The 26255-nt window shown below is 48.2% G+C and overlaps 1 protein-coding gene across 7 annotated transcripts in view; it reads left to right on the forward strand.

The window, feature by feature from the left end:
• NIN (ninein) overlaps positions 1 to 26255 on the forward strand; it is a 159314-nt gene that overhangs the window by 81780 nt on the left and 51279 nt on the right. For all 7 annotated transcript variants that reach the window (XM_063118241.1, XM_063118242.1, XM_063118244.1 and 4 more), the window contains 12 exons: positions 1893 to 1932; positions 6010 to 6197; positions 9052 to 9201; positions 10276 to 10443; positions 10780 to 10916; positions 11966 to 12106; positions 14069 to 14243; positions 17778 to 17888; positions 19301 to 19390; positions 20383 to 20518; positions 22266 to 22387; positions 25382 to 25905. In XM_063118241.1, the coding sequence (XP_062974311.1) occupies positions 1893 to 1932; positions 6010 to 6197; positions 9052 to 9201; positions 10276 to 10443; positions 10780 to 10916; positions 11966 to 12106; positions 14069 to 14243; positions 17778 to 17888; positions 19301 to 19390; positions 20383 to 20518; positions 22266 to 22387; positions 25382 to 25905 (1982 nt within the window). The remainder of the gene's footprint in view (positions 1 to 1892; positions 1933 to 6009; positions 6198 to 9051; positions 9202 to 10275; positions 10444 to 10779; positions 10917 to 11965; positions 12107 to 14068; positions 14244 to 17777; positions 17889 to 19300; positions 19391 to 20382; positions 20519 to 22265; positions 22388 to 25381; positions 25906 to 26255) is intronic.

Genomic DNA, 26255 nt, shown 5'->3' on the forward strand with positions numbered 1-26255 from the left:
ATGTGGGAGCCATTTTTTAAAAAGAGGAAAAAAATTGGCAGCTGTGCGTGTATAAATAAGGAAAGGATTGTTTCTTGAACTGCAAAGGCAGCAGATATCCCAAAGGGATGAGGATATTGTTTCATTTCAGGCATGCGTCAGATGCCCGTTTAAAAAATAAACTAACCTTTATCACTTGGTGGGGGTGGCATATCTCTGTTCCTGCCTGATTCTTACAGAACTAAAAAAACACATTCTGTGCAGAAGTGAAAGATATTTAGCCGGAGGAGAGATGCAAGCTGTCGTGTCCTTGGACTCTTATCTGTTCTAGTTTCCTAGCGATGGGTCAGGGTGTCCTTCTGTCCATCCCCCATATGCAGTACAGTATTCAGTCCAATGTAAACCCATACAGCTGTCCAGGGACAGTTTTGAAGGAGCCGTGTGCCCTCTGTCTGTCTGTGCTGAGGGTCTAAAAGAGAATGAGGTGCGGCAGCTCAAGAACAGCATATATGAACCGTTGGCATATTATTTCAGCAATTTGTTCAACTGCCCTGTAAGGTAGGCCAGTATTCTTAGACCCGTTTTTCTGGTGTCAGGGCCGAGGGGAACGCTACCCGTGACGCTGCAGCTGTGTGTAATTAATTGCTGTCGGACCCTTTCCCCCCCACTGCAAAACAGCTCCCTGGGGCACGGCATTCGCTCCTAGTTGGGCATCACAGCGTCCTTTGGAGCTGAACGGCGCTGCTTTCTGTGTGCGCCCTCTCAGTTTGCCCCTCTGTAAAATGGGAATGGTGCAAAACGTTTGCATGTTGAGTGTGTCATCAAAGAATTGTAAGGATTCATTGATTCAAAGGGAAACCTGGTATGGAACGCCAGCGAATGTCCCCAGCATGGCTCCTCACTTTTGCCCCCTTCTCCTTTATACTCGCAGCTGCCCAACACCCACGCCCCCCCACCACCACCACCACAAAGATCAACAGACTTGGCCTGTTTAGGCAGAAGCATTTTAAAGCAAAACAGCTCCCCCCCCTCCAAATCTGGTGCACACATACATTTATTTTGTCTTCCTGGCTGTCAGCTTGTTTTTAACCAGAGCCTTCGTTGGCTCTTTGTCCTTCAAGTAGATCTTTTGTGACAGAGATGGCAGCAGCCTAGGAGGGAGGGAAGGAAATCACTTCTTTTTGAGAGTAGTGGAAGCTCCTTTGGAAATTGTCCTGAAACAGAGGTTTTTAATCTTTGTGGCAGGGATCGGAAAGGCTTGGGCTTCCAGAGCCTTGGAAACTGCAGAGACCAGGAGGCGTCTGGACTTTCCTGGAACTTGGTTTTTTGTTTGCTATTGTTTGTTGATTGTGGAATTGCTCTGCCGTCCCCCAACCTGGTGCCCTCCAGATGGTTGGACTACAGTGCCCATCACCCCCAGCCAGCCTAGTCACTAACTGGCTGGGGGAGGGGAGCTGTGGTCCAATCCATTTGGAAGACCCCAGATTGGGGAAGGCAGATTTAAATATTTAACAAAGAATGTTGTAACACCTTGAAAGTCTAACTAAATCCTGGTGTCAGGTGCTTCTGTGAATTAGAGTGTTGCACTTTGTTAAATTCATGGAAGTGGTGAGTTTAGGCACATCATTATATATACACCGGAGCACAGAGGTGGAGAAGGAGGAGAAGAAAATTACAATTTTGTTTGGCCAAATCTTCTACCACGATAAACTTCCTCGTCCTTAAGGTGCTACCAGGTTCTGTGTCAGTTTTGCTGCGACAGGCGAACACATGCTGTGCTTTTTATACTGTATTTTGTATTTGTGTTTTTAGATTGTTGGTTGTTTTTATGCTCTTCATGATTTTAATTTTTTGTGAACCACCCAGAGAATCAAGTTGATTTCAAAAGTTCTTTCCCTGTCTTTTCCTTTTAGCGTTGGAGATCCCAAGACAGCGAGGAATATGAAGCTGAAGGTGAGAAGTGATCACGCCACCAGCTCCTCTATTCTTTTTTAAAAATTTATGGAATAGAAATAGATTTCTTCCTGCTAAAGCAGATAATGAATGCAAACTCAGATCTAGCTTTGGGAAGGGGCAGAGAAAACAAGTGGAAAATTTGTGCTCTGCTTGCGTGTGTTTGTTCACACTTTCAGTCTTTAGAGCTTCGAAATTGCTCTGAAATTTATTATGTATTGCCCTTCAACCTGTTTAGGATGAACCAACTGTAAATGCAATAGTAAAACAGATGATTTTACTATGCCTCCCACCCTAGAGGCCTTCAAGAGGTAGCTGGACAACCGTAAGGAATTCTTTAGGGTGGATTCCTGCATTGAGCAGGGGGTTGGACTGGATGGCCTTGTAGACTCCTTCCAACTCTGCTATTCTATGATTCTATGATAAAACCATTTCCTTAGTTAATGGTATTCTCTGGCAGTTAGTGAAAATGGAACCTTTAAAGATTAGACATTTCAGATCAGAATTCCAGAACATATCTTGGATTCCATGTTGCAATTCATTTCTAGCGTTCACACAGAGATAGAGACATGGGGGGGCGTGTCTATACCAGGGGAAGGGGAGGATCTCGCGCTATGCTGATCGCGAGATCCTCCCCCTCAGTCCACATGGGCCGCGCGACATCCTGGGCATTGCGCCCGTCGCGGCGGCCATTTTTTTTTGACAGAAGAGCTCCAGCGAAAAATTCAAAGGTAAAAATAATAATTAAAAAACCCACCCCGCTCCCCTCCTCACCCCGAATGAGCACGGAGCACTTCAAGAGCTCCGTGCCCCATGCCTGGTTCCCGGCTCTCCGCGTTTACTCACAAGGAGCTGGGATGAAACTGGGACGGCCACCCACACGTCCCACAGTACTGGGATGATCCTGAGGAGGAAAGGAAAGGAATCTCTCGTGCAAGCACTCAGTCATTACTGACTCTTGGAGGGATGGCAGCTTTCGCTGACATTTTCTTGGCAGGCCTTATGGCGGGGTGGTTTGCCGTTGCCTTCCCCGGCCATTATTACCTTTCCCCCAGCTAACTGGGTACTCATTTTACCGACCTCGGGAGGATGGGAGGCTGAGTCGACCCAAGCCGGCTGCCTGAAACCAGCTTCCGCTGGGATCGAACTCAGGCTGTGGGGAGAGTTTCGGCTGCAGAAACTGCTGCTTGACTGCAGGAAAAACCAGGGTTAAAGCCGTCCCAGTAATCCTGGGGAAATGGAGGGATCCTCCCTCTCTGCCCCTGGGATCCCCTGTGCATCATGTGGACACACAGGGATGATCCCAGAGCAATCCTTGAGGTAAGGCATGGTCTAGGCATGCCCATGGCTGGCTGGGAGTTACATGGAGTTATAGAATTTAGTGCTCTCTAAATACGCCCATGATTGCATTTATTTTATTTATTTATTTATTACACTTATATACCGCTCCCATAGCCAGGGCTCTCTGGGCGGTTTACAGAAATTCTAAAAAATTAAGATAAAAAACGAGTATACAAAATTTAAAATTCTAAAACACAAGAACATACACACATAAAGCATTAAAAGCTGTTAAAAAACTAAACATGTAGGTGATTAAGATGTGCTGCCATATGCCTGAGCAAAGAGGAAAGTCTTAACCTGGCGCCGGAAAGATAGCAGCGTTGGCGCCAGGCGAGCCTCGTCAGGGAGATCGTTCCATAGTCTGGGGGCCACCACTGAAAAGGCCCTGTCCCTCGTTGCCACAGCCTCTCTCGGAGTAGGCACCCGGAGGAGGACCTTAGATGTTGAACGTAGTGACCGGGTATATTCACGTCGGGAGAGGCGTTCCGTCAGGTATTGTGGTCCCAAGCCGTGTAAGGCTTTATAGGTGAAATACAGCACCTTGAATTGGGGTCGGAAACATACAGGCAGCCAGTGCAAGCGGACCAGAGCAGGTGTTATACGGTCGAACCTTCTGGTTCCCGAAATCAATCTGGCCGCTGCATTTTGCACGAGCTGCAGCTTCTGAACCATCTTCAAAGGCAGCCCTACGTAGAGTGCATTGCAGTAATCTAACTTGGAGGTTACCAGAGCATGGACAACTGAAGCCAGGTTATCCCTGTCCAGATAGGGGCGTAGCTGGGCCACCAACCGGAATTTATAAAAGGCACTCCGTGCCACTGAGGTCACCTGAGCCTCAAGTGACAATGATGGATCCAAAAGAACCCCCAAGCTACGAACCTGCTCCTTCAGGGTGAGTGCAATCCCATCCAGAACCGGTAGAACACCCCCCATCCTGCCAGTGTGCTCTCCATGTGCGTTTGACTTCAACTCCCATCATCTCCCTCATTGTGGGAGGCTGTTTTAGATCTTCCTCTTCTCTCTCTCTCTCTGTCTCTCTTTCTCACACCCACACACACTCATATTGGTCGGTAGTAAAAACACCACCACCAAACCTGGACAGAAAAGCAATATTTTTTAGGGCTGTACTAATAGAATTCCTTATCAAGAGGAGGCCCTGCCTGACAACATCTCAAAGTTTGTTACGACTTGAGTACGTATCAGATTGCGAGCTTTGTCAGTATTACTTTTTGCATGCCAATCCATGCCTATTTATTTATTTATTTATTTATTTATTATTACATTTCTATACTGCCCAATAGCCAGAGCTCTCTGGGTGGTTCACAACAATTAAAAACATTCAAAGTATAAAACAACAGTATAAACCCATAATATAAAATACAATATAAAAGCGCAACCAGATAAAAACAGCAGCAATGCAAAATTACAAATTTAAAACACCAAGTTAAAATGTATTTATAGACTGTTAAAATGCTGGGAGAATAAAAAGGTCTTCACCTGGCATCTAAAAGCATATAATGTAGGTGCCAAGCGAACCTCCTTAGGGAGCTCATTCCACAGCCGGGGTGCCACAGCAGAGAAGGCCCTCCTCCTGGTAGCCACCTGCCTCACTTCCTTTGGCAGGGGCTCACGGAGAAGGACCCCTGAGGATGACCTTAGGGTCTGGGCAGGTACATATGAGGTGTTCCTTCAGATAGCCTGGCCCCAAGCCGTTTAGGGCTTTAAATGTTAATACCAGCACTTTGCATTACTGACCTGGACTGGCAGCCAATGAAGCTGGAAAAGAACTGGCGTGATGTGGTCTTGTCGGCCAGTCCCTGTTAGTAACTGTGCTGCCCTGTTTTGTACCAGTTGAAGTTTCCGGACCATTTTCAAAGGGTTTTCATGTGTATAGAATCATAGAATAGCAGAGTTGGAAGGGGCCTACAAGGCCATCGAGTCCAACCCCCTGCTCAATGCAGGAATCCACCCTAAAGCATCCCTGACAGAGGGTTGTCCAGCTGCCTCTTGAAAGCCTAGGTAATTGATTCCATTGTCGTACTGCTCTAACAGTCAGGAAGCTTTCCTGATGTCCAGCTGGAATCTGGCTTCCTTTAACTTGAGCCCGTTATTCCGTGTCCTGCACTCTGGGAGGATCGAGAAGAGATCCTGGCCCTCCTCTGTGTGACAACCTTTTATGTATTTGAAGAGTGCTATCATGTCTCCCCTCCATCTTTTGTGTTTATGTTTGTGTTTATTTTCCAAACGGACACATCAGTTGTGCATATCTTTGAAATGTGCGCATCCTCCTCCTGTTGACTGTGTGCATTTCCCCCCCCCCCCCCATGAATCACATTGCAAGCCCCAAAATGTAAGGACTTGCATCCCAGATTGTCTCTTAGTCCAGAAGGTGCGAATTGGGTAAATCCCAATCAAAACCAAACTGAAATAGATTTCTCATACATCCCGATCAAGGAGTCTGTGAATCTATCTTACAGCTTTGCCTGCCCCTTCTATTTGTTTCCGTGTTGTATTGTACTGGTTTCATGCTTGTATGTTGTCTTGAAATCTGATCCAATGAAGGGTGATAGATAAATGATTTAAATAAAAGAAATAGTAAGAAAAACGGGCAGAATCAATAGAAGCCGAAGTTCAAGGTGAGAACTGTATGGTTTATTTGTGACCGGGGGGGGGGGGAGGCTTTTTTGCGGGGGGCGGACTTCCTTTTTCATGGCACATTCACCACTTTCCTTCCAGGCCAACTGAGGTTTTGGAATCCTGATGACTTGAACGCATCGCAAAACGTCTCCCCCACTCAGGACTGGATAGAAGAAAAACTGCGCGAAGTGTGCGAGAATCTTGGCATCTCCAGAGATGGCCACCTGAACAGGAAGAAGCTGGTCTCCGTTTGTGAGCAATACGGATTGCAGAATATCGACACGCAGGTACCTATTGAGCCCATACACACACACACATATCCCCAAGTCAGTGTGGCTGCTGTGACTGCTATGACCAAGAACATCAGAAGAGCCCTGATGCCGGATCAGACCAAGGGTCCATCTAGTCCAGCACTCTGTTCACACAGGGGCCAACCAGCTGTCGATCAGGGACCAACAAAGCAGGACACAGGGGCAACAGCACCCTCCCACCCATGTCCCCCAGCAATTGGTGTACATAGAATCATAGAATAGCAGAGTTGGAAGGGGCCCACAAGGCCATCGAGTCCAACCCCCTGCTCAATGCAGGAATCCACCCTAAAGCATCCCAGACAGATGGTTGTCCAGCTGCCTCCTGAAGGCCTCTAGGGTGGGAGAGCCCACAACCTCCCTAGGGAACTGATTCCATTGTTGTACTGCTCTAACAGTCAGGAAGTTTTTCCTGATGTCCAGCCGCAATATGGCTTCCTGTAACTTGAGCCCGTTATTCCATGTCCTGCACCCTGGGAGGATCGAGAAGAGATCCTGGCCCTCCTCTGTGTGACAACCTTTTAAGTGTTTGAAGAGTGCTCTCATGTCTCCCCTCAATCTTCTCTTCTCCAGGCTAAACATGCCCAGTTCTTTCAGTCTCCATTTTAACTCCATTTTTCCTGATGTCCAGCTGGAACCTGGCTTCCTTTAACTTGAGCCCGTTATTCCGGGCTTACTGCCTCAGCTACTGGAGGTACCACATAGCTATCAGGACTAGTAGCCATTGATAATGTGGACACTTAAGAATTGCCAAAAAGGAAAACAAGAATGGATACAAATTGGCATAAAGTAGGGTGACCCTATGGAAAGGAGGACCGGGCTCCTGTAACTTTAACAGTTGCATAGAAAAGGGAATTTCAGCAGGGGTTATTTGTATGCCTGCAGCACCTGGTGAAATTCCCTCTTCATCACAGCAGTGAAAGCTGCAGGAGCCCTGCCCTCTTCTGTATCTGGTCACTCTAGTATAGCTCCTGCAGCTTTAACTGTTCTGATGAAGAGGGAATTTCAGCAGGTGCTGCATGCATATAAGTGACACCTGCTGAAATTCTCTTTTCTATGCAACTGTTAAAGGTGCAGGAGCCCTGTCCTTCTTTTCGTATCGTCACCCTACATAAAGGTTGTGTGTTCTAATTTATATGTATAGATGCAGTACGACAATGGAGTCAGTTACCTAGGGAGGTGGTGGGCTCTCCCACACTAGAGGCATTCAAGAGGCAGCTGGACAACCCTCTGTCAGGGATGCTTTAGGGTGGATTCCTGCATTGAGCAGGGGGTTGGACTCAATGGCCCTGTAGGCCCCTTCCAACTCTGCTATTCTATGATTCTATGAACATGGAATAACCTAAATAAAATTATTTGGACAGCAATTGCCTGTTCCTTGCCTATTTGAATAAGGGACAAACTGCTATAAGTTACTTCAACACACAGTGTTAGAAAGGTGGCGGAATGTATTGACTTATGTGTACCATTTTCTTGGTAGATAGGCAGGGTACAAATTAAATTTTTTAAAAATATACATTTTTGAGCTTCCAGAAGGTGGTGTTGTTGTCTCATATCCTGCTTGCTCGCTTCCCATCAGCGTCTGGTTGGCTGCTGTTCGAACTGGGTTGCTTGTCTTAGGTAGGGCTTTGGCTTGATCCAGGAGGGCTTCTTATGTCCTTGACCTTTAGTTTCTTCAAAAAGTGTTGGGGAACCATATTCACCTGTGCAGTCGTCTCTTTTGGTTTGGGCATCTCTTTCTGTGGCTCTTATTGATCCTCACTTTACCTTGCTGGGGAACATGGGTGGGAGGGTGCTCTTGCACCCAGGTCCTGCTTATAGGTCCCTGGCCGATGGCTGGTTGGCCACTATGTGTACAGAGTACTGGGCGAGATGAATCCTCGGTCTGATCCAGCACTGGCTCTTCCTATGTTCTCACTTGGAGAATTTACTTTACTTGGAGAATTTACATCTACTGCTTGAGGATGGTCTGTCTGAGACAGAAGTTAGGCCCTTCCAGGTAAGATGTCTACCTGGAACATAAGAAGCTGCCTTTATAGTGGGTCAGAGTCTTTGTCCACATAGACCAGTGTTGCTGATTCTGACTGGCAGTGGTTCTCCAGGGTTTCATGCAGAGAGAGGTCTTTTTCCCATCACTTCCTACATGATCCTGCTATTATTATTATTATTATTATTATTATTATTATTATTATTATTAGCATTTATATACTGCCCCATAGCCGAAGCTCTCTGGGCTGTTTACAAACATTAAAAGACTGGACATTAAAAATCAATATACAAAATTTAAAACCATAAAAATCTAAAAACAGCTAACATTTAAAACAATTTTTAAACTCTCGGCCAGGCCAAAGACAGCTAACAACATACGTTGTCAAATGCCTGGGAGAAGAGAAAAGTCTTGACCTGGCGCCGAAAACATAATAGTGTTGTCGCCAAGCGGGCCTCATCAGGGAGATTGTTCCATAATTGGGGGGCCACCACAGAGAAGGCCCTCTCCCTTGTTGCCATCCTCCGAGCTTCCCTTGGAGTAGGCACCCAGAGGAAGACCTTAGATGAACTGGAGATGCCACCAGGGATTGAACGTGGGACCTTCTACATGCAAGACAGGTGCTCTACCACTGAGCTGTGGTCCCTCCTTGGGACCCAACACTGTACACCCTCTTCTGTTCCTGAGTGCACCTTTTTCTGTTGAGGCATCAGTGCATCAGTGCAATCCCCGTCCTTGCTGGGTTTCCTTCTTTCTGTTTGTTCTCCCCGACGCGGAACAGTTCTAGCTTTTTGTCTTATTTTGTGCCCGTGCTCTGTCTGAGGATCGTGCTTTTGTCCTTCTCAGGTCCTGGAGGGCGTCTTCCACAACCTTGAGCCCAACGACGGCACGATGAGCATCGAAGACTTTTTCTACGGCTTGTTCAAAATCGGGAAGCCTCTACCCCCGTCTGCCTCGACCCCATACAGGCAACTCAAGCGGCACCTCTCCATGCAGGTAGGGCCCCCATCCTGGGATGGCACTTTCCTCTGCGTTAATTACGAAGGGTGCAGCTCAACTAAAAACTTTTCTTTTTCCTAAAGCTTTTAAAACTTGATGTTGTGCGGACTTTATACTGTTAGTTTTACCCTACCCAGTGCCTGTTTACCCTACCCTGTGCCTGTTTGCATTCTCTTCCCCTCCTTATTGTTTTATTATTTTATTAGATTGTAAGCCTATGCGGCAGAGTCTCGCTATTTACTGTTTTACTCTGTACAGCACCATGTACATTGATGGTGCTATATAAATAAATAAATAAATAATAATAATAATAATAATAATAATAGGGCTGTTCCACTTCAAAATGCCAGTGGGGGCTCCCAGGATGGAATGCCCCTCCATTCAGAACGACTCCCTCCATCTAGAAATCTATTTATTTATTCATTTATTTATTTATTACATTTCTATACCGCCCAATATCCGGAGCTCTCTGGGCGGTTCACAAAAATTAAAAACATTCAAAGTATAAAACAACAGTATAAAACTATACTATAAAATACAATATAAAAGCTCAACCAGATAAAAACAACAGCAATGCAAAATTACAAATTTAAAACACCAAGTTAAAATTTATTTATAGACTGTTAAAATGCTGGGAGAATAAAAAGGTCTTCACCTGGCGTCTAAAAGCATATAATGTAGGTGCCAAGCGAACTTCCTTAGGGAGCTCATTCCACAGCCAGGGTGCCACAGCAGAGAAGGCCTTCTCCTGGTAGCCACCTGCCTCACTTCCTTTGGCAGGGGCTCGCGGAGAAGGACCCCTGAGGATGACCTTAGGGTCCGGGCAGGTACATATGGAAGGAGGCGTTCCTTCAGATAGCCTGGCCCCAAGCCGTTTAGGGCTTTAAATGTTAATACCAGCACTTTGAATCGGGCCCGGACCTGGACTGGCAGTTAGCAGTTCAAGAAGAAAGATTCCCTTCTTCCTGACATAATTTTCTAAAGTGGGTGTAATTTGGGGGGGCTGGAGGATAGCACAAAACAATCTGTGTGTGTGTGTGTGTGTGTGTGTGTGTGTGTGTGTCATTCCAGGCCTTCGATGAAAGTGGGAGACGGACCACCGCACCCTCAGCAATGACAAGTACAATTGGATTCCGGGTATTCTCCAGCCTGGATGATGGATTGGGTTTTGCTGCGGTGGAACAAATCCTCGATGCCTGGCATGAAGAAGGAATAGAGAACAGTCATGAGATCTTGAAGGTAACCAGTTCTGCAGCCACCCAGCGAATTGTAATCACGGTGACAAAGCGACACAACGGATTCAAAATGGCGCCTGCTGTCTCGGCTTTCCCACATTGAACACTGGGGAGGATGCAGAGAACTGTCTGTGGCTGAGCTTTTACCTTCTCCCAGAACTACAATCCCCAAGGTTCTTTGGTAGAGATGCTGTTCCCATTGTTGGCTTCAGCACTCCGGTTGTACTGTGACAAAGCGATATTTTATTTTAACTATTATATACCAGAATGGTTGGTTAGATGCCAAAACATTAGTCAGGTAAAAGTTTTTAATTGATTGACAATTTTTGTGCTCTGGCAGACCTTAGATTTCAACTTGGATGGGAAAATCAACCTGACGGAACTCACCCTGGCCCTGGAGAATGAGCTGGTCATAGCAAAGAACGGGATATATCAGGCAGCGCTGGCCAGTTTCAAAACGGAGATCCGCCATTTGATGTAAGTTTATTTTTATTTTTTAATAGGGCACCTATGAGATGAGATGCAATCTCTACACATCCTTGACTACCAAAATTTATTTATTTATTGCATTTTTATACCGCCCAATAGCCGAAGCTCTCTGGGCGGTTCACAAAAACGGGTTGCTAGACCCAGAAGATCTGTGAAATCCAGAAGATTTCAGAATTGAGCTCCCAGTGAGTCTTGAACTGGTCACTTGCGGAATGCCAGGCAGAGAATCCTTTGACCAAAGGATTTTTTTTAGATGAATCATGGAGGGTGATGTTTTTTGCACACGGGCCTGGCTAGAGGGGTACAGGCCAGCCGCCGTCTTCTGTAGGGGCTCGGAAGCCCAGAAAGTCTACCGATGATTGAGACTAGAATCATAGAATCATAGAATAGCAGAGCTGGAAGGGGCCTACAAGGCCATCGAGTCCAACCCCCCTGCTCAATGCAGGAATCCACCCTAAAGCATCCCTGACAGAGGGTTGTCCAGCTGCCTCTTGAATGCCTCTAGGGTGGGAGAGCCCACCACCTCCCTAGGTCACTGGTTCCATTGTCGTACTGCTCGAACAGTCAGGAAGTTTTTCCTGATGTCCAGCTGGAATCTGGCTTCCTTTAACTTGAGCCTGTTATTCCGTGTCCTGCACTCTGGGAGGATCGAGAAGAGATCCTGGCCCTCCTCTGTGTGACAACCTTTTAAGTATTTGAAGAGTGCTATCATGTCTCCCCTCAATCTTCTCTTCTCCAGGCTAAACAGGCCCAGTTCTTTCAGTCTCTCTTCATAGGGCTTTGTTTCCAGACCCCTGATCATCCCGGTTGCCCTCCTCTGGACACGCTCCAGCTTGTCTGCATCCTTCTTGAATTATGGAGCCCAGAACTGGACGCAATACTCTAGATGAGGCCTAACCAGGGCCGAATAGAGAGGAACCAGTACCTCCCGTGATTTGGAAGCTATACTTCTATTAATGCAGGCCAAAATAGCATTTGCATTTCTTGCAGCCATATCGCAGTGTTGGCTCATATTCAACTTATTTCCCTTCATTTAGGGAACGAGCTGACCAGGTTGCCAGGGAAAAGGAGAAGCTGCGCTTGGACTTGGAGAAAGCGGAGAAGCTGACGTCGCGCATGGCATCCGAAGTGGATGACCGCCATGCGGCCATTGAGCACCAAAATGAATACAACCTAAGGTAGTCTGCACCTCCCTTGGGAATCTCTGTTCGTAGCATCACAGTCACTTAAGGGACCAAAAAGGCCAGCCAGGCATGTTGGTGTCAACAACTGGCAATGCAGGGCATGTGTCACAGATGGCCCCAGATGTTGGGAGGGTCTACACCTGGTGTGATCCCAAACCACCACATATTAGTGAGGAGGGTGGCCTAAGGATTGCAAGGCAAGGTAGGTGTGCAGATGGGGAGATATTATCTGCAGGGCTCAGGGCCCCCATCTGCCTTTCATACTTTTTTTTAATTAATCATTTTATTGTGATTTTAACATAACAAAACATGTAGAAAAAAGAAAGAAGAAAACAAAAGCAAAAAATTGCATACATAAAAAATAACCAGAATTGCATTAAATGCAAAAATCAAAAACAAAGACCGAAAATGATGCATAAACATCAAGAAAAGCAGACGAAATATCCATGTATTGATCCATTTACTTGTGGTGCCTGTATGCCACCTGCTCAAAAGTTGGTAACATTGCTAGGTTCTCAATCCATTGCATTATAGGAGGTGAACTTTAGTCCTTCCAGTGTTGCAATATCAGACTTTTGACAGTCAAAAGGGCTCAGAAATCCATTTGTGCTGACCATATGTGATTTTGCTAAATCATTTAGGAAATTATGTACGTTATTGAATATTAAAGAGTGTTCCAATACAAAGTTTACCTGTATTATGATCTGCTGCCAGAAAGGGGCAACTGTTGGCCATTGCTAAAACAAATGAATAAAAGAAGCATTAGCTGTATTACATCTCCAACAATTATGCAAATTAGACAAACCCTTTTGGAAGTTATGTATATTATTCAAGATTAAAGAGTGTCCCAGTACAAAGTTTACCTGTATTATGATCTGCTGCTAAAAAGGGGCAACTATTGGCCATTGCTAAAACATATGACTAAAAGAAGCATTAGGTGTGTTACATCTCCAACAATTATGCAAATTAAACAAACCTTTATTAAAAAGACGTTTTGGAGTCCAATAAACCTTGAAAAAATGTTTGCTGGATAAAGCATAGCCTAAGATCCATATAATTTCACGTACAGACAGTAAAACCATTATCTCCCCTTCATATGTAACATTTTCTTATGGCAAACACACCGGTGAACCTGCAGTATCACCTAAGTGTGAATTGGCTTTTACTGGAGGGAAAACACCCACCGGGATATTCTTCATAAATTCTCCTCCCAAATTATCCAGCTTCCTGCATCTGTGTGGCAATGGTCTGTGTGAATCTGGGTCCTCTTAAATCAGCTTTCCTGGTGCCCTCCAGATGTCTTGGACTACAACCCCCAGCATCCCCCAGCCAGCTGTGCAGGGGTGTTGCAGTCCAACACATCTGGAGAGCACCAGGTTGGGAAAGGCTGTCTTAAACAACGTTCATGTCTTCACACCTTTAGAAATTCTGCACCTGCCATTCTCCATTGTGGCAAAAAGTCATGTCATAGGATGGGAGCATCAAAGCGAAGATCCTCTGTGGCAAAAATGGCCCCGGGTGATGGCATAGATTCACAGGGTCATCCTAGGAGCCCTCTCCAGGTCATTTGAATGGAATCCTACTGGCCTGGACCAGTATGCTGGCTGGGGGATTATGGGAGTTGTAATCTAACACATCTGGAGGGCAACTGGTCAGGGAAGGTTGGTCCAGCAAGAAGCACCCTGGTGCCCTCCTGATATTTTGAACTACAACTCCCACCATGCCTTGCTGATATTGAACTACAACTTCCACCATGCCTTGCTGATATTGAACTGCAACTCCCATCATGCCTTGCTGATGGGAGATGAATTTTATTATGTGGATGTTTGAGCGAAAAAAGCATTCGCGCCAGAAACTGAGAAGTCGGTCACCTTGAGTCACTGGGACATCGTCAGCATTGCTGGGGTGCTTCCGGGTTCGCTGACCCTTCTGGCCTCTCTTAATCTGTGCCCGCAGCAAGCTGGATGAGGAGTACAAGGAACGGGTTGCTGCTCTCAAAAACGAGCTCCGGAAAGACCGAGAGCAGATCCAGCTGCAGGCCGGCAAGCAGCGGGCGGACCTGGAGCAGGAGATGGAGAAGCTGAAGACCGAAGAGAACTACCTCCGGGACCGCCTGGCTCTCACTCTGAAGGTAACGGTTGGCTCAGAGCAGGGCTGCAAAGCAGCGTGGGCCACATACAGCCTGCTGAGCCGTTTCTGGTGGCCTGCCTGACTCCCTGCTTCCGCTGCGGCAATTGTGACGGCATTGCATGAGTTCCCCTTGCTAACGTCTCCCCAGGCTACTGTGTGCGTTGTACATGTGCGCACATGGAGCTCCGTGCCTCTGGAAGTCAGGCAGGCGCCAACTTCGTATTCCTTTCAGCGCCTCCTGAAAACGTCATTATTCCAGGATGCCTTTCCCTAATTTATTTATTTATTTAATTTATTTATTGCCCTTATACAACAACAACAACGACAACAGTTTATTGCGGTCAATAGACCATTCCAGCAAATAAAATTTTTACATACAAGCAAACTGAACATACCATTAACTATTAACTATTAAAAGTCAGGTGATCATAGAAGATCTAAAAGAAATGGCCAGGTTCAAAAACTTGGCCACTTGCTCAGTGGTTGATTTGTCTATATTACAAAGTAAAAGAGACGTTAAGAATTCAGTTGGGTGACCAGGATAAAATTGTAAAATAGGGTTTAGAAGATCGTTTCTAGCCCCTAGATAAAATCTGCAAAACAGTAAAACATGAGATACAGTTGCCCTTATATACCGCTCCCACAGCCAGGGCTCTCTGGGCGGTTTACAGAAATTCTAAAATTAAGATAAAAAACGAGTATACAAAATTTAAAATTCTAAAACACAGAACATACACACATAAAGCATTAAAAACCGTTAAAAAAAATTAAACATGTTTTTTGGTAGAAAATCCAAATGACACCACATCCTAAGTTGGAGCACAATCTACTGAGTTGTTCTTATGCATTCCTCGATGCTAGGGAACTTCTTAGTGGAGGGGACTCCATTGGCCAAATCTCTCTCTCTCTCTGTGTTACCCTTAACAGTGTCCAAAGTTTGCTGTCTATTGTGGCCCCATCTCTTTGCTTCATGGGAAGGCTGGCACTACTCTTTCTCACACTAGAACCATCTTCCCCAACCTGGTGCCCACCAGATGCACTGGGTCACAACTCCCAGCATTCCTGACTATTGCCTAATGACCTGCCACGGTTTACTGTACATTTTGCTTCTTTTAAAATCGATTTTAGAGTGTTTTATTCTGTTTTTATTTTCTCTTGTACACTGCTCCAAAATTTTTCAAAGGGGAGCGGTATATAAATACCGTAAATCAGCCTTCCTCAACCTGGGGCGCTCCAGATGTGTTGGACTACAACTCCCACGCTGACTAGGGATGATGGGGGTTGTAGTCCAACACATCTAGGGGGGAGGCACTGAATTGGGGGAGGCTGCTGCAGAATAACTGACCACTGCTCCTTTACTTGTTTCAATAAAATTAACATGAAACCGATCCGCATTTGACACCATGAAATCGCTTCCCAGAGATTCGCCTCCTTCGAATCTCCTTCGAAGGAGATTCCTTCGCTTCTGCCTGTTAAGAATGTAAGAACACAAGAAGAGCCCAGCTGGATCAGACCAAAGGTCCATCTAGTGACCAGCCTTCCTCAAGCTGGGGCGCTCCAGATGTGTTGGACTACAACTCCCAGAATGCCCCAGCCGCTGGCTGGGGCATTCTGGGAGATGCAGTCCAACACATCTAGAGCGCCCCAGCTTGAGGAAGGCTGCTAAATAATTAAACTAAATTTAATAAATGTGCAGCTCCCTGACGCTGCCCTTGGAGCCAAAATGGCTGGGCACGCCGGGCTTAAAGCGGGCCGAGGCAAAAGCCCCGTTAATGGATGGGAACTCCATTTCCACCATACTACTTTATCCCATGTCTGTAGAGCCTTTTTCCCATTCACATGGTGGAAAGTTAATTTGGTTTTAGAAGAAGAGCCAATTCTAGAAAGGTTTTCTAAGGCCCTGCTGTGACGGCACCAAGTTGCCACCACGTTTGAGGGAGCTCTCTCTGCTGCAGGGTGGCGGAGGCTAATCCTGATGCAGGGGGCGGGCGCGGGCTTTCCAGCAGACAGCGACCAATCAGAGGTTTATTTATTTATTTATTACATTTCTATACCGCCCAATAGCCGAAGCTCTCTGGGCGGTTCACAAAAATTAAAACCATAATAAAACAACCAACAGGTTAAAAGCACAAATACAAAATACAGTATAAAAAGCACAACCAGGATAAAACCACGCAGCAAAATTGATATAAGATTAAAATACAGAGTTAAAACAGTAAAATTTTAATTTAAGTTAAAATTACATGTCAAAATACTGAGAGAATATAAAGGTCTTCAGCTGGCGACGAAAGGAGTACAGTGTAGGTGCCAGGCGGACCTCTCTGGGGAGCTCATTTGACAACCGGGGTGCCACAGCGGAGAAGGCCCTCCTCCTAGTAGCCACCTGCCTCACTTCCTTTGGCAGGGGCTCACGGAGAAGGGACCCTGTAGATGATCTTAAGGTCCAGGCAGGTAGATATGGGAGGAGGCGTTCCTTCAAATAACCTGGCCCCAAACCATTTAGGGCTTTAAATGTCAATACCAGCACTTTGAATCGGGCCAGACCTGGACTGGCAGCCAATGAAGTTGAAAAAGGACTGGCGTAATGTGATCTCACCGGCCAGTCCCTGTTAGTAAATGGGCTGCTCTGTTTTGTACCAGCTGAAGCTTCCGGACCATTTTCAAAGGCAGACCCACGTATAACGCATTGCAGTAATCCAAACGAGAGGTTATCAGAGCATGGATCACTGTAGCTAGGCTATCTCTGTCCAGATAACGGCGTAGTTGGTATATCAACCTAAGCTGATAAAAGGTGTCTTTGCCACTGAGTTCACCTGTGCCTCAAGTGACAGTTCTGGATCCAAGAGCACCCCCAGACTACGGACCCGAGCCTTTAGGGAGAGTGCAACCCCGTCCAGGACAGGGCAAACATCACCTCGCCGGACAGATGAACCACCCGCTAACGGTACCTCCGTCTTGTCTGGATTGAGTCTCAGTTTGTTAGCCCTCATCCAGTCCATTACCGTGCCCAGGCACTGGTTCAGAACAGGTTGTCATCCGCCCAGGAATGCCTCCGCCATGATGCCAGAGCCAGGTTAGATGGCGGAAGCACCGTACTCGCCTCGCTCCAGTGAAAAAGTCGGGATAAGTTCACAGGAAAGCTTCACGGGAAAGCCTTGTGATGGCTGCAAAGTGGCTGCTGCGTCGTATGACTGACGCAGCACTGCCACCACCACGGGGCTAATTCAAAGTCGATTGTAAAGCATGCAGCTGTTCTTTACATTGGACAAGCTGGGTATCAGTTTTGGAAGCCCAGCAAGAGTGAATGCTGACGAATCTGGTATGAAGTGGTTTGGTCCGCTCACTCCCCACTCCGAATTCCCCTCCTTTCAGAACCTATCCCTTAAAGTTGGGGGTGGGGGGTGGGCTTTGATGACACTCCTGTGCAGTATTCTTCCTCCCCCAGGTGTACTGCTTCTCTTCTGACAATGCAGCCAGTTTTATTGGCTATTTGAGACGGCTCTGATGTTTTGAGACCCTCTGGCTTCCTTCTTAGGAAAACAGTCGCTTAGAGAATGAACTCCTGGAGACCGGAGAGAAGATGGTGAAGTACGAAAGCGTGATCAGCAAACTGCAGAAGAACTGGGAGAATGTCCTGGCGGAGAAAGTAAGTCGCGTTCGCTTCCGAAAGTTCAAAGGCGTTTTGGAGATGGGAGAGCGAGGCGTGAATTCCCGGAGGAAGAGCGTGGAGCAACGCTTGGCCATTTGGGGCTTTGCAGTGGAGGTCGTGGTGGGAGACCAGGAGAAAGCTCCAGGCCTTCTCCACTTTAAGCTACCCCTTGCAACTTTCAGCTACCTGCTCCGTTGCTATGCGTGAAAGGGCCTTTTCAATAGTGGCACCTGCTATCAAGCGCCTTCCCCAGAAAAGCCTGCCAGGCGCTTGGTTTAATGGCCTTTCAACACCACGCAAAGATTTTTTTAAAAAAAAATTCCCCGTGGCTTTTAAATCTTGCTCTTGTTTTTAAAATCTGTTTCACTTTCTACCTTTTTATTCTGCTCCTTGATTTTAATCTTAATTTAGAACTTGATATGTTGCATCACATTTTATTGTGTCTTCTTTATTTTACCACTACTTCAATGATGACAATTATGGTGGTTTTACATGCTTATGTGTTTTCATAGAATCATAGAATAGCAGAGTTGGAAGGGGCCTACAAGGCCATCGAGTCCAACCCCCTGCTCAGTGCAGGAATCCACCCTAAAGCATCCCTGACAGATGGTTGTCCAGCTGCCTCTTGAAGGCCGCTAGTGTGGGAATAGAGCCCACAACCTCACCAGGCAACTGATTCCATTGTCGTACTGCTCTAACAGTCAGGAGGTTTTTCCTGATGTCCAGCCGGAATCTGGCTTCCTGTCACTTGAGCCCGTTATTCCATGTCCTGCACTCTGAGAGGATCGAGGAGAGATCCTGGCCCTCCTCTGTGTGACAACCTTGCAAGTCTTTGAAGAGTGCTCTCATGTCTCCCCTCAATCTTCTCTTCTCCAGGCTAAACATGCCCAGTTCTTTCAGTCTCTCTTCAAAGGGCTTTGTTTCCAGACCCCTGACCATCCTGGTTGCCCTCCTCTGAAGGCAACCAGAGGAGGGCAACCTCCCACAACTTGGCACCCTCCAGATGTGTTGGACTACAATTCCCATCATCTCTCAGCTAGCCATGTGGATCACTATATCTGGAGGGCACCTGGCTGTGGAACTCTGTTTTAGCCTGTGAGCCACTCTTTTAATACCAACACCAACCAAATAGGTCAGCCAGTGAGAGAATACCTGTTCTTAAGGCCCCAGTTTCAATCCTTGCTAGATTTAGTGGTATGAATACTTTCTGCCAGCCAGAGTAGACAATACTAGGCTAGAGGGATCCTCGGCTTGTTCCATGCCCCAGGAATCCTTGCCCCAGTGTCCAGCAGGAAAGCTTTGGGCTGCAACCCAGCTGGTCCCGCTCCTACCAGTGAGGCACAAACCCTTTAGCAAGGCTGGCTGTTCATGGCGAGCGGAAGGATGACGGAGTGTTTTTTTGGCTCTAGTTCGGCGATCTCGATCCCGGCAGCGCCGAGTTCTTCCTGCAGGAGGAGCGGCTGATGCAGATGAAGAACAAATACGAGCGGCAGTGCAGGGTAAGCAGGGAGGACCGGGGCAGGGTGGGAGGGGCGTTGGGTTTCTTGTGCCGCCTGCCTGCTCCCCAGTGAGGACTCTGTAGGAAGCTGGTGTAACGGACCTCTTCTGATCATGTCTTCCTTTCCGAACGGAGCTGGTAGAGCACGGTGGAGAAGCAAGCGGATCCTCGAGGCCTCGATTCCCACCTCATTCCAACCCTAAACCTGCCAGGTGGCCTGAAGCAAGACACTGTTGCCTAGGCCTACTCTCGCTATATAAATACCAAGGGCCCTGCTAGTACAGCACTGTGTTCACCTCTCCGGCAGAGGTCGCGTACTGTCTTAAAGAGGGAGCCGGGGCTCGGCTGTGTGCTGCTCCCTGCTGACCCATTCCCATCCACCTCTCCATAAGAGTGTTGCTGCCCTGGGCAGGGCCGGCGCTTCCATAGAGGCCTCTCAGGCGGCCGCCTAGAGTGCCAAGGTAAGGGGGGGCGCTGAACACCACACCCGGAAGCTGCTCTCCCACAGCGGCTCTGAGAGGGTGGCTTCCGGGCGTGCCGTTCCAAAGCCGCCCGCCCGCACCAGTGTCCTGGCTTCGCTTCGGGTGGGCGCCCACCCAGCCGAAGCGAAGCCACGCATCCCCCCCCCCACTCCAGCATCCTGGCTTTGCTTCGGCTGGGTGGGCGCTGAAGCGAAGCCAGAACGCTGGGGTGGGGGTGGGGCGGCTTCGGAACGGCACGCCCCATAGTCGCTCTCCCAGAGCGGCTTCTGGCCGGGCACGCCATTCCGAAGCCGCCCGCCCGCTGGCCCCTCCACCCCAGCGTCCTGGCTTTGCTTCAACTGGGTGGGCGAGATGGCGCCCCGCGCCCAGGTACGCTGGAGTGGGTGTGGGGTGGGTGGGTGGGTGAAAGCAGCTCGCCTGCCTAGGGCGCAAAATAGTCTGGCCCTGGCCCTGGCCCTGGGTTGCATGTTCTGCTGGGCTGGTCCTGATGCTGCTGCATGTTGTTACGCAGGAACTCCAAGATCAAATAGATGAGCTTCAGTCTCATCTGGAAGAGTATCAGGCTCAAGGCAGAGTGGTCCGGCCTTCGCTGAAGAACTCTCTCTTTGAGGAGCTAAATGATGATGGCGGAGTTGAGAGCGACCAAGGTAACAGGCGCCCTGCCCCGGTGTGCATTCTTCGCCGGAGCCAGGGTGCAGAACCATACGAGGGAAGGTGACATCAACTGGGATTGTTTAGCTTGGAGAAAAGGAGGCTAAGGGCAGACAGGATAGAGGTGTACGAAATGATGCCTGGCGTGGAGAATGTGGCTAGGGAGACATTTCTCTCTCTCTCTCTCTCTCTCAAAATACTAGAACCCGGGGTCCTCCCATGAAGCTGATGGGTGGGAGATCCAGGACAAATAAAAGGAAGTCCTTCACACAGCGCATGGTTAAATTATGGAACTCACTACCACAAGATGTAACAATGGCCACCAGTTTGGATGGCTTTAAAAGGGGGTTGGAGAAATTGCTAGAGGAGGAGAAGGCTTTCCATGGCTACTAGCCCTGATGGTTGTGTGCTATCTCCAGTATTCGAGGCAGTAAGCCTGTGTGCCCCAGTTGCTGGGGAACATGGGTGGGAGGGTGCTGTTCCACCATGTTCTGCTTTGTTGGTCCCTGGCTGATGGCTGGTTGGCCACCATGTGAACAGAGTGCTGGACTAGATGGACCCTTAGTCTGATCCAGCTTCAGGGCACTTCTGATGTTCTTAATATAGGGCTGGTTGGTTGGATTCCCCCCAACCAGCCCTCTGTGGGCCGGATGCCATTGGTGGGTGCAGCCAGGACCACAGGCAGCATCACGCGGCCCGTGGGAACCTCCCCCTGCGCCTCTCTCAGCATGGCGCTGGCAGAAGCCGCCGCTGCCCCTTCCCACGAGAGTAGAGTCCATGGCTCGACATGTAACGACTCATCCGGCCCACGTCCCTGTTGTGTTTTCCAATCTGAGTGAGGAATTCCTCCAGAGGGCGGGGCTTGGAGGCCGACCCCACCCCCTGGAAGAACCCATAGCTCCGGGAGAGGGAGGGTGCGGTTTGGGGAGCCGAGTGGGCTGGATGCCTTGTGAGCCCCTGGTTCTGCATCCCGGTTTAAGCCTTTGGGGTCATTGAACCTGTTATTCCGTAGACATTTGCAGAGCGCCTTCCTGGGACGGAAGAGCAGTGAGCATTTCCTTGCATGCTGCCTCTCCTGACCAAAGTGAGAACGGCCAGCTGGTGGGGGGCAGGATATCATGAAGTTGTCCCCAAGCTGGGGTCCTCCAGAAGAATTTGAGGTGGATTCCTGCCTTGAGCAGGGGGTTGGACTTGATGGCCTTGTAGGCCCCTTCCAACTCTGCTATTCTATGATTCTAAGTTTTGGCCCTCAGCTCCCCTAAGCTCTGCTCAGTATGGCCTTTGCTCAGGAATCCTGGGAGTTGTACAGGAAAATACCTGGAGGGCGGCAGGTTGGGGCAGCAGGGAAAAGGCAAACAGGCCAGTTAAGATTCAGGGGAAATCAGGGCAGCAAAAGCCGGCTCAAAGCACTCCGCCAGACCTGCTGACCAGGCTGCCAGCAGCCTCTTTTCATATTTATTAATTTATATTTATTTTATTTATTACATTTATATACCGCCCCATAGCCGAAGCTCTCTGGGCGGTTTACAAAAGTTAAAAACAGTAAAAATTAAAAAAGTATACAATTTTTTTTTAAAAAAAACCCACGTACTGCCGAATTTGCAGCTTGCTGCTGACCTGTAGATGTTTCCGCGTGTTAATATTTCGAGAGGCCTCGTCGGCTGGTTCGCCAGCAGAGCCCTTTTCCGGCAAACGAAGAAAAGCTCCAAAGACCCACGATTCTCTGCCGGCTTGTCTTTTTAGAGCCCGGCTCTGAGGATTGCGACCGGCTAAACATGAGCATAGAAGCCGAAATGCTGATCGAGCAAATGAAAGACCAGCACCATCGAGACCTCCGCAACTTACAAGAGGACCTGGACACCACGGTAAGCTGCCCACCCCCCACCGCCACGGAAGAGCCCCCTGGCTGCTTATGCAGTAGAGCGGCCTTCCCCAACCCTGTGCCCTCCAGATGTTTTGGACTAGAACTCCCAGCATCTATTCTGCCAAGGGACGGGCTGCTGTAAATCTGGTAGAGCTGGCCCATCATGTTCACCAAATCTGCAGGAGCAGAGCATGCGTAACATAGGGACTTTAGGAGCCCCTGTTGAAGGAAGTGAGGTGGGCGGCTGTTTATTTATTACATTTCTATACCTGTTTGAGAGCCAGTGTGGTGTAATGGCTACAGTGCTGGACTGGGAGTCAGGAGATCCGGGTTCTAGGCCCCACTTGGCCACGGAAGCTCACTGGGTGACTTAGGGCCAGGCACAGACCCTCAGCCCAACCTACCTCACAGGGTTGTTGTTATTGTTGTTGTTGTTGTGAGGATAAAATGGAGAGGAGGAGGATTATGTACACCACCTTGGATTCCTTGGAAGGAAAAAGGTGGAATATAAATGTAATAAATAAATAAGGGGTCTGGAAACAAAGCCCTGTGAAGAGAGACTGAAAGAACTGGGCATGTTGAGCCTGGAGAAGAGAAGATGGAGGGGAGACATGAGAGCACTCTTCAAATACTTGAAAGGTTGACATAGAGGAGGGCCAGGATCTCTTCTCGATTCTCCCAGAGTGCAGGACACGGAATAATGGGCTCAAGTTACATGAAGCCAGATTCCGGCTGGACGTCAGGAAAAACTTCCTGACTGTTAGAGCAGTACGACAATGGAACTAGTTACCTAGGGAGGTTGTGGGCTCTCCCACACTAGAGGCCTTCAAGAGGCAGCTGGACAGCCATCTGTCAGGGATGCTTTAGGGTGGATTCCTGCATTGAGCAGGGGGTTGGACTCGATGGCCTTGTAGGCCCCTTCCAACTCTACTATTCTATGATTCTATGAATAAACCACCAAAGCTGTCTCGGCAGTTCACAAAAATTAAAACCACAAGTACAGCAGCTACTACGAAGCGGGGCCTTTTCTGCAGTGGCACCCCAGTTGTGGAAAGAGCTTCCCAAAGAGGTTCACCTGCCGTCTTCGATGTGCTCATTGTGGCACCATGTGAAGACCTTTTTATTCTCCCAGGCATTTCAGGGTGGGGTGTTTTTTTTAATCTTTTACTGTATATTTAAATGTCTTGCTGCTAGCTTCTGTGTGTTTATTTTATTTTTATATTGTAGTTTTAAACTTCTATATTGTATTTTATCTATGTTATACTGTTTAGTATTTTATCATTTTAATTCCTGTGAACTGCCTAGAGAGCTTCAGCGATTAGGTGGTATAAAAACGTAATAAATAAATAATAAAATAACATTTTAAAATAGGTAGTGGAGTGTCCCCGTAAGCTTACTCAAGAGGGAGCAACAGAAAGAAGATCAGAGCTTTTCCAGATAATGAGTTTTTATGAAGAAGTTTTTAAAATGGCAACAGGAAAGGGGGTGTAGAGCCAGGGGGTGAGGCTGCTGGGGGCACATTCGGTGCCCTGACTGTGTAGATTTTCTGGCTGTGGGGTATCGATCTTGGGGAGGGACTGGGTCCCTTACAGGTGCTCTAGAATCACAGAACCATAGAATAGCAGAGTTGGAAGGGGCCTGTAAGGCCATCCAGTCCAACCCCCTGCTCAATGCAGGAATCCACCATAAAGCATCCCTGACAGATGGTTGTCCAGCTGCCTCTCGAATGCCTCTGGTGTGGGAGAGCCCACAACCTCCCTAGGTAACGGATTCCATTGTCTTACTGCTCTAACTGTCAGGACGTTTTTCCTGATGTCCAGCCGGAATCTGGCTTCCTGTCACTTGAGCCTGTTATTCCATGTCCTGCACTCTGGGAGGATCTCCGTGGTCCAGCTTCATGCGGGTGGGGTCCTCTGATTTATTATTTATTTATTTATTACCTTTTTATACCGCCCATTAGCCGAAGCTCTCTGGGCGGTTCACAAAAATTAAAACCATAATAAAACAACCAACAAGTTAAAAGCACAAATACAAAATACAGTATAAAAAGCACAACCAGGATAAAAACCATGCAGCAAAATTGATATAAAATTAAAATACAGAGTTAGAACAGTAAAATTTAAATTTAAAATAAAATTAAATGTTAAAATACTGAGAGAATAAAAAGGTCTTCAGCTGGCGACAAAAGGAGTACAGTGTAGGCGCCAGGCGGACCTCTCTGGGGAGCTCGTTCCACAACCAGGGTGCCACAGCAGAGAAAGCCCTCCTCCTAGTAGCCACCTGCCTCACTTCCTTTGGCAGGGGCTCACGCAGAAGGGACCCTGTGGATGATCTTAAGGTCCGGGCAGGTACATATGGGAGGAGGCGTTCCTTCAGCTAGCCTGGCCCCAAACCATTTAGGGCTTTAAATGTCAATACCAGCACTTTGAATCGGGCCGGACCTGGACTGGCAGCCAATGAAGTTGTAAAAGGACTGGCGTAATGTGATCTTGCCGGCCAGTCCCTGTTAGTAAACGAGCTGCCCTGTTTTGTACCAGCTGAAGCTTCCAGACCATTTTCAAAGGCAGCCCCACGTATAACGCATTGCAGTAATCCAAACGAGAGGTTATCAGAGCATGGATCACTGTAGCTAGGCCTCTGATGCGGAGGCTTTCTCCAATTCCAGTAGCGTTTTACACTCTTCCCCCTGCACTATTGCTTCTGGTTAGTCCTCTGCCCACCGCACCACGCTGCAATTGTGTGTTTCCCAAAGCCCCTGCTGAATCGTCTGCTTCCCTGGTCTACCCTCGGCAATGCCGCGCCAACGTCTTTTGTATGGCTAGGGAAGCCTTCCACAACCTGGCAGCCGCCAGATGCGCTGGACACTAACTCCCATCATTCACAGCCAGCATGGTGGGAGTCGTATCCCACACATCTGGAGGGCACCATGTCGGGGAGGGCAGCCCGAGGCATCAGCAGGAAGGCTAACTGGGGGCGCTTTTCTCTCCCTGCCCAGATGTGCCATTATGAGAAGCAGCTGGAGGAGGCCAAGGCCCGCTGTGAGTCGGTGCAGGAGCGCCTCCAGGGGCAGCACAGCCAGGAGAGACAAGCCCTGGAGCAGCAGATCGAGCAGCTGCAGGCCCATGCGTCCGAGCTGCAGGGAGAGCTAGCCAGGCTCCGGGAGGAGACCGACTCCCGGCAGAGTGCAGGCAGGAGCCAGCTGGAGGAGGAGGAGGAGGAGGAGGAGGAGAAGGCCAGGCTGGTGGCACACCTGAAGTTCCAGCACGAGGAGGAGCTCCAGGCCAGGCTGGAAGAGGCGCGGGAGGATTTCAGCCGTGAGCGGGAAGAGATGATGCAGGCCGGGGTTTTGATGGAAGGGAAGAGGCAGGCCCTGGCGCAGAGCCTTCAAGAAGAGAAAGCGGAGCTGGAAGACGGTTTCCGCCAGCAGCTGCAAAGGCTGGTGGAGAAGCACGCCCTGGAGAAGGATCAGCTCCGGCAAGACTTGGCAGGGAAGCATCTGCAGGCGCTCCAGGAGCAAAGGTGAGCGACGGCGGCCTCGGGCGGCGGCGGCACGGAGTCAGCTGGGCTGACCGGCCCTCCCCCAAAAAAATCGCAATTTTTGCGAACCGCCCAGAGAGCTTCGGCTGTTGGGCGGTATTTTTTTATTTTATTTTTTATTTAATACTTCAACATACATCCATACAATAAAAACAATACTACATGATACATAAATTGTTAGATACTATTTGATAACAAATTTTCTAACTTATTCTATTAACATAGTCATACTTAACATAAAAGTGCACCCCCCCACCACGGGATCTTATTCCTGTTTCCAAAATCTCATTGTTTCTTCTGGAGGTGCTTTCCCACTCCCCTTTGATAAGACA

This window comes from Elgaria multicarinata, chromosome 2, assembly GCF_023053635.1.
Source record: "Elgaria multicarinata webbii isolate HBS135686 ecotype San Diego chromosome 2, rElgMul1.1.pri, whole genome shotgun sequence".
Taxonomy (NCBI): Eukaryota; Metazoa; Chordata; class Lepidosauria; order Squamata; family Anguidae; genus Elgaria; species Elgaria multicarinata.